At 46.0% G+C, this 7500-nt stretch overlaps 3 protein-coding genes across 3 annotated transcripts in view; 2 read left to right on the forward strand and 1 right to left on the reverse strand.

Annotated features, from left to right (window-relative positions):
* slc25a11 (solute carrier family 25 member 11) overlaps window positions 1-2715 on the reverse strand; it is an 8861-nt gene extending 6146 nt beyond the window's left edge. The window contains exons 1-2 of the mRNA XM_076085054.1: window positions 2516-2715; window positions 44-196 (exon numbers count right to left, since the gene is read on the reverse strand). Of these exons, the coding sequence (XP_075941169.1) occupies window positions 44-196; window positions 2516-2580 (218 nt within the window). The 5' untranslated portion in view covers window positions 2581-2715. The remainder of the gene's footprint in view (window positions 1-43; window positions 197-2515) is intronic.
* Window positions 2716-3444: 729 nt separating this feature from the next.
* On the forward strand, window positions 3445-5895 carry LOC142943503 (motile sperm domain-containing protein 1-like). Its single transcript, XM_076085056.1, has 3 exons — window positions 3445-4876; window positions 4949-5024; window positions 5102-5895. The coding sequence occupies exons 1-3, from the start codon at window positions 4672-4674 to the stop codon at window positions 5661-5663; spliced, it is 843 nt and encodes a 280-aa protein (XP_075941171.1). The 5' UTR covers window positions 3445-4671; the 3' UTR covers window positions 5664-5895.
* Window positions 5896-6041: 146 nt separating this feature from the next.
* ift46 (intraflagellar transport 46 homolog (Chlamydomonas)) overlaps window positions 6042-7500 on the forward strand; it is a 2229-nt gene continuing 770 nt past the window's right edge. Inside the window, exons 1-3 of the mRNA XM_076085055.1 lie at window positions 6042-6934; window positions 7054-7292; window positions 7390-7483. Of these exons, the coding sequence (XP_075941170.1) occupies window positions 6770-6934; window positions 7054-7292; window positions 7390-7483 (498 nt within the window). The 5' untranslated portion in view covers window positions 6042-6769. The remainder of the gene's footprint in view (window positions 6935-7053; window positions 7293-7389; window positions 7484-7500) is intronic.

Here is a 7500-nt window from a genome sequence, read left to right on the forward strand (position 1 = left end):
GGTATAGAGTACTAGATGAAGTAGTGTATAAAGTAGGAGGTACCCGGTGTAGATGCCTCCCACTCCCTCGTTCTTCAGGATGGAGAACAGAGCGTGGAAGCTCGTCTTGTACTCTCGAGCCGTCGTTCCCTGACCGCTCAGCTGCATCCTGTTCTTCACCAGGTCCAACGGCTGAACAAAGACGGTCGCACCCATTCTGGACACACAGACAGGTACAGAGCGAGAGAGACAGGTACAACGAGACAGACAGGTACACAGAGAGAGAGAGAGACAGGTACAATGAGACAGACAGGTACACAGAGAGAGAGACAGACAGGTAGACAGAGAGAGAGAGAGACAGGTACAATGAGACAGACAGGTACACAGAGAGAGAGACAGACAGGTAGACAGTCAGACAGGTGTTTATGATGGTTTTCTGTCGATGAACTAATCAGTTGAATTGATCCTCATCATGTTTATTGATACATTAACAGATCTATGAATAGAATCACAGACTGTCCACAGAGACACTGTGAGGACAGACTGTGGACACTGTGAGGATAGTCTGTCCACAGAGACACTGTGAGGACAGACTGTGAGGACAATCTGTCCACAGCAGCAGCAGCTGTTCTTCACTCTGAGACCTTTTAAAGTTCAAAGGGTCGTGACATTTAACGTACATCACGTGTCTTACTTTAAAAAATAGGACAGAGTAATAAAGTCGTCTTTAATAATGAAAGGTTGTGTTTGATACTTAAGATCTTCTATAAATCTTCCTCTATGAACTCAAAACAGACAGTTCATGGAAAGTTTTAGAAGTTTTATTTTTCAGACTTGGTTACAGCGCTGCAGGTCTTTCTCTCTCTCACATATCAAATTTACTTTAAAATCAACACTTACACATAAAGGTTTACTAGATTATCAGCACATAAATGTGGTCAACACTCGTCTCTCACTCGTTTCCTCGGTGTTGTCTGTTCTCACTCGTAGCTCTGCTGGTGGCTTAGCTATCTGTCCTACTGAATAGCATTTACTGCTAACAGCGACTTCAGACGGCCGCTCCGTAGGGCTGATAACGCCGCTGGTCACTAATCGCTCCAATAACAGCTGCTTCCTCCGTAACAATGCAGACTTTAACTGAACAACAGCTGCTAGTAAAGACAACAAGGTCAGCACTGCCTGTAATCAGTTCTCCATGTTAAATTAACCTGGTAGTCGATAATCAAGGCTGTTGTTTGTGAGCTTCCGGGTAAGGGTCACGTGATAGACGTGTGACGAATCAGGGAAGGACACGTCATGACTGCTAACAACCAATCAAGGGCATCATCGGTTCCAAACTTATCCTGTTTCGGCCGTCCAAACGAAAACGCAACCCCGGAGTTTTCAAACTTATCCGTTTACGGTGCTCTAAATCTCCGGCGTTGTGTGGACGCTCAGTGTAAACGTAGCAAAACATATGAGTTTATAAACAAAAACGGAGTAATGTGGACATGTGGACTCAGTGGAGGTTAATCAAGACTTAAAGTATCTTTAACGCTTTAATCAGTCAAACAATAAACTAACATTACAACAAATAAATGTCTTCATATCTTAATATCAAAAACATATCAGTTAGTCGTCAGTTAGCCAGACAGCTAGCGCCCGACAGCTAGCCCCCGACAGCTAGCCCCCGGCAGCTAGCCCCCGGCAGCTAAAGCCCGACTGAGACAGACTAACAGGACTCGGTTTACAGAACAGGTCTCAACAAACAGGTTCTTCTGGTCCTTTAATCCTCAACACTGAGCTGTGTTGGCTGATCTGAGTTAGACCACAAAGCTGTACTCTGTACTTAAAGTCTGAGGGGCTCCTCTGTTACATCACCACAGAGCTAACGGTCGCTCTATACTGTGCTACATCTCAGAGGTGCATAGTGTACTTTATACTGTACTACATCTCAGAGGTACATAGTGTACGATATACTGTACTACATCTCAGAGGTACATAGTGTACTATATACTGTACTACATCTCAGAGGTACATAGTGTACTATATACTGTACTACATCTCAGAGGTGCATAGTGTACTATATACTGTACTACATCTCAGAGGTACATAGTGTACTATATACTGTACTACATCTCAGAGGTGCATAGTGTACTATATACTGTACTACATCTCAGAGGTACATAGTGTACTTTATACTGTACTACATCTCAGAGGTACATAGTGTACTATATACTGTACTACATCTCAGAGGTACATAGTGTACTTTATAGTGTACTACAATGTAATATGCGAGTAATACTTGAAATGCAGGACTTTAACTCAAAGTGGAGCATTGTCACAGTGTTGTATTAGTACTTTTACTGAATTAGAGGATATGACATCATAGTTAATGTCACTGTCAATTAACTAACGTCGGGTCAAAGGTCGACTTCACAGATAGTAGTTGTCTCCTGTTAGCTCTCCTGTTAGCAGTTGTTAGCTCTCCTGTTAGCTTCCCCTGACTGCTAACTGACATTAGCACTTTAACATGTGAGCTAGCAACAGCACCTACCCGGCCAAGCCCCCGAACAGGAACTTGATGGCCTTCGGAGAGGTCTTCGGCTTTGCCTCCGCCATGTTTAAAGAGTCCCCGGTCAGATTCCCGCTGCCTGTCTGTCTGCCTATCTGTCTGCCTCTGAGCCGGACGGGACCACCTGCTCTCTAAAGCTGCAGCAAGCAGGACCAAGGTGACTCTGTACAGTGTGCAGCGGGTCGGGCTCGGAGACAACCGGCGGACCAATCAGGAAGCGAGCAGGACCAATCAGGTAGCGAACAAGACCAATCAGGAAGCGAGCAGGACCAATCAGGAAGCGAGCACGAAAGTACACGAAGGTACACGAACCTTTGTTTTGATGCCTTCAGGGTCCCGCCGACCGCTCGTTAATCTGAGTACCAGCATGTAATCGCACATTGTAAAATGATTAAATTTAAGGTTTTTGTAGAAATATGAAATGAACTAAAGCGTGTATACTGTCATTTTAACTGTAATTGTAGTTGTTGACTTGTTTATTTTGGAAAAGCTCACATATCAAATGTTTTCAAGTTCATATTTTTGTTATATAAATACTTTATGAATGTTCTTTTTGAAGATTATTACCTAAATATAACATTAATAAAGTCATAGCCTTAACAAATATATGCGCTTTTTAATTGCTTGTACAACAACGAACAATATGTAAAATAAGAGTTATTTGTTGACTGACAGCAGAGTGGTAATATTTACGACAGCACTTGAAGGCAATAGCAGTTTAAGCACAGCCCAAATGAACGAACACAAACTGAGCTGAAGCAGGAAGTGATCGACGTGCCTGACATCCAATAGAATTACGCGCTTTGCTATTTTCGCTCCACTCATTGGTTGTTTGCATTAAAGAGGGCGGGGCCTATGAAAAGCAGCAGCTAGCTGCGGAAGTAGAGACTCCTATCTATGATTCTACTGAACCGAGTCCGTGAGACGTTACGACCAGAAGATCCCGGTGATTCACGGTATGTTACCGTTTAATCTCCAATAATACATAAAGTACAAGTACCTCACAGCTGTAGTATTTATGACTCAGCTGTACATTCAAATGTTTTGTTGATTTTAACATGAAAACAATGATTCAGTCGAGTTCTTTGTGTGTTTATATGTAGCCAGGCGAAGTGGGGGTAGGAAGGTTTTTGTACTGTCCCTGATAGATATGACTTACATGCAGGGTTAGTGACAGTGACAGACAGTGATTTTATTTTAGGCGTACTGTCACTTTAAGAACAATGAAGCGTGAGCTACGCGAGAGCACGGAGTTCACGTGAGATGTAGAAATACAGAGCGGGAATCAGAGGCTGCTGAGGACCAAACGTTAGCTTTTAGCATCCAGACTGAACTGAAGAGAAAGGCCTGAACGACGGGTCAGCGTAAGTAGCGGGAGAAGTTGCTAATGAATGCTGAATCACCTTGTAATTGGGCTTGTTAACTGTTTAGAGACATGGTGTTGAGTTGTATGTATCTGCCTCATTGAGAGGGGAGACAGAAGCTGCCGTGAGTTCCGTGTGTGTGGGTCCGAGCACACAGGCAGAGTACTGGTATGGGAGTGAGTTCATTATTTTCTTTAACAATAATTGTGTTCCTGTGAAATAAATGCTATCTACATATCTCAGAGAGTCGGACAGCATGAGGCTGATGCAGAGGTTCTTTGTTTCTGCTTAACAGGAGGAGGTCACTACTGTTGTTTTTCTATGTAGCTGTAGAATATGTTTCCAGTTGTCAGTCCTGTTGTATTGTAATTCTGAAGAGAGTGGGAAGCAAGTGTTTCATTTTGCTGTCAATTGATCTGTACCTTTTTAAAATTTGACCAATTAACGCTGTACTCCAAGAGTGCAGTCGGGGGAAATAAAAGACCCACATAAAATATAAATGTATCTTAGTGTCTGGTCTCATCCTTTTAATTAGGCTACATCTACTATTTATTAGATATCTGCTTATTTACCTGTCTGTGTGTCTCCCTGTGGACAGACAGCCCCCTGTAGCTAACAGTCTGTCTCTCTGTGTTGTGAACAGTTATTTGTGTTTTTTTATTAATTAAATTCCTTCCTGCAGCAGGTAGCGATGCTGTGACATCACACCGACACGTCGTCCAATGAGAGCGCTCGAATCATGGCAGTGTGTGGGACACCACGCAGGGAGGACCAATGAGGAGAGAGGACAGCCGTGACGTACGGGGGAGGGGCGGGGACAGGGGGCAGGCGGTGGTGGTGAGACAGGAGGGTGAGACGGGTGGTGTGTCCCCGCTGCGCGTCTTCCTGTTCCCCTCTGAGCTGCTGTTCTACTGTGAACAGAGGAGCTCCCACCGGAGAGTGTTGACTCTGTACAACCCCTCCAGCCTGAGCTTCAGGAGTCAGTGCCTGTCTGTCTGTCTGTGTGTGTCCCTGTGGACAGACTGTAGCTAACAGCCTGTCTGTCTCGCAGTATTGTGTAAAGCTCCGTGTCTCTACAGAGTGGTGGAGTCAGAGGGCAGCGTCAGACCTCGATCCTGTGTGGACCTGTGAGTCCACTGATACTCCATTACTACTAGTAGTACTACTACTAGAACTAATACTAATACTACCCTCTTCCTGTCAGGGTGGTGCATCACCTGGACGTCTCCCCTCGTCACCGGGGACGCAGAGACAGGTTCCGTCTGGAGGTGAGAGGAGGAGGAGGAGGATGGGAGATCTGGGCGGAGCTTAGAGGAGGAGAGGACGGGGTAGGACGGGAGGAGGAAGGAGAGGAAGAGGAGGAAACAAAGAGGAGAGGGCAGGGCGCTGTTTCCTCTGCTGGCGCCCACACACACACACACCTGCAACTGCCTACCTGCACAGGTGAGACACCAGAGACTCAATGCACTCTGGGAAATGTAGTTTCTCTGGTTGTTCTGAACGAGACTTTAAAACTGTGTGTCTCTCTGGTGTGTGTGTGTGTGCTGCTCTTCCTGCTGTGTGTCACAGTGTTGATGCTCCCCCTCCACACTGATGGCAGCTCTGTGGTTCCTCTCTGTCTGCACATCTCCACCAATCAGAAGCTGGTCTGTGCCTACACACTGGGTAACACACACACACCTGTTACACTGTCTGTCTGTCACGAGGACTCACCTGTCTGTCTCAGGTCTTCTCACCATGGTGTTTCTACGGTAACCTCCCTCTGAGTGACATCACCGTAGACCCTCGTGACCTTTGACCTCCACGTTGTTCCTCACACACACACCTCTCCAGTGACCTAATGAACCATCCTGACCAACCTGTGGCCCTTGGCCCTGAAGAGGCCCCGAGGACCCGTCTGAAGGGTCACACTTGTGCTTCTGCTTTTATTTTGAATGTTTGGCTTCTTTTATTGTGAAAATACTTTCAAGAGACAAATAAAAACCAGGAGATCATGAAGTGTTTATTTTCCTCACTTTGTTCATGATGTCTGGGACAGAGTACTTCTATGTGAGACAAAGTATTAGTAGTTCAGAGGGACAGAGTACTTCTATGTGAGACAAAGTATTAGTAGTACAGAGGGACAGAGTACTTCTATATGAGACAAAGGATTAGTAGTACAGATGGACAGAGTACTTCTATATGAGACAAAGGATTAGTAGTTCAGAGGGACAGAGTACTTCTATGTGAGACAAAGGATTAGTAGTTCAGAGGGACAGAGTACTTCTATGATTAGTAGTTCAGAGGGACAGAGTACTTCTATGTGAGACAAAGTATTAGTTCAGAGGGACAGAGTACTTCTATGTGAGACAAAGTATTAGTAGTTCAGAGGGACAGAGTACTTCTATGTGAGACAAAGGATTAGTAGTTCAGAGGGACAGAGTACTTCTGAGACAAAGTATTAGTAGTTCAGAGGGACGGAGTACTTTTATGTGAGACAAAGTATTAGTAGTACAGAGGGACAGAGTACTTCTATGTGAGACAAAGTATTAGTAGTACAGATCTAAAGTTACTAGTTCAACACTTGATGGCGGTGTTGCGTTATTTGTATTTTCACTGGATTTCAATAACGTTATTTCAATAAATCCCATGATGCATCGCGAGGTCCGTTGCCAGGATACAGCTCCTAGTAGCTAACGTTAGCTGCTAACAGACTGACGGAGATAAACAAACGGAAGTCAGACTGTTAGAGGAACATTAACGACACTAAACCAGAGTCCTCTTCCTCTCTGTTTGTTCTCTGACGGTTAAAATCTTCCGGTGCTCCGGTTTGTTGATGCTAGGTGGCTAATGCTAATCGGTAAACGGGCCAAACTGGATCCGTTATCGTCCTATGGAGCGGGCTGACATTAGAGACTCCAGTCTGCTGAAGAACCAGCCGAAGACGAACCGGCCGGAGAACCAGCCGAAGAACCAGCCATACGACGAGAGTCTGGAGGTGATCGACTCAGAGGAGGTAGAGAGCGACCACAGCCCGACACCTCGAGGCCAGAGTCAGGTAACACCACAGGTCACACCACAGAGCACAGGTCACACCACAGGTACCTTGATAACCCGTAACACCGGTTAACACGGCCCCTTGATAACCGTAACACCAGATGATTTCTGTCTCTTCAGAGGAGCAGGGGGCGTAGCCTGATGTCGGCCAATAGTGATGAGTTTGACGAGGACCTCGAGTCCCAGAGGGCCAACGAGCCGACGGGGGGCCAGGAGGAAGAGGAGGAGGACTCTGATGAAGAGGACTCTGACGATGACGAGGACCCCGGTGAGGCTCCAGAGGGGGTCTATGACCCCTCGGTCTACGCCAACCTGCCCGTCAGCACCGAGATCAAGGAGCTGTTCCAGTACATCACACGGTGAGACATGACTCATCATCATCATCACTGAGTATATTATGTCATATATTACCCATGATACACCAGTAACAGCTGTCTGCCCCCCTCCCCCCCTCAGCTACAGCCCTCAGACCGTAGACCTGGACCACAGCCTGAAGCCCTTCATCCCAGACTTCATCCCGGCGGTGGGGGACATCGACGCCTTCCTCAAGGTACAAACAGGAAGTGA

Source organism: Anarhichas minor, unplaced genomic scaffold (genome assembly GCF_050575085.1).
Source record: "Anarhichas minor isolate MPS153535 unplaced genomic scaffold, ASM5057508v1 ptg000137l, whole genome shotgun sequence".
Lineage (NCBI taxonomy): Eukaryota > Metazoa > Chordata > Actinopteri > Perciformes > Anarhichadidae > Anarhichas > Anarhichas minor.

Coding starts and splice junctions, on each gene's coding strand:
- LOC142943503 (XM_076085056.1), top strand. CDS start 4,672: ATGAGGAGAGAGGACAGCCGTGACGTACGGGGGAGGGGCGGGGACAGG. Junction 4,877..4,948: donor CTCCAGCCTGAGCTTCAGGA/GTCAGTGCCTGT, acceptor TCTGTCTCGCAG/TATTGTGTAAAGCTCCGTGT. Junction 5,025..5,101: donor CCTCGATCCTGTGTGGACCT/GTGAGTCCACTG, acceptor TCTTCCTGTCAG/GGTGGTGCATCACCTGGACG.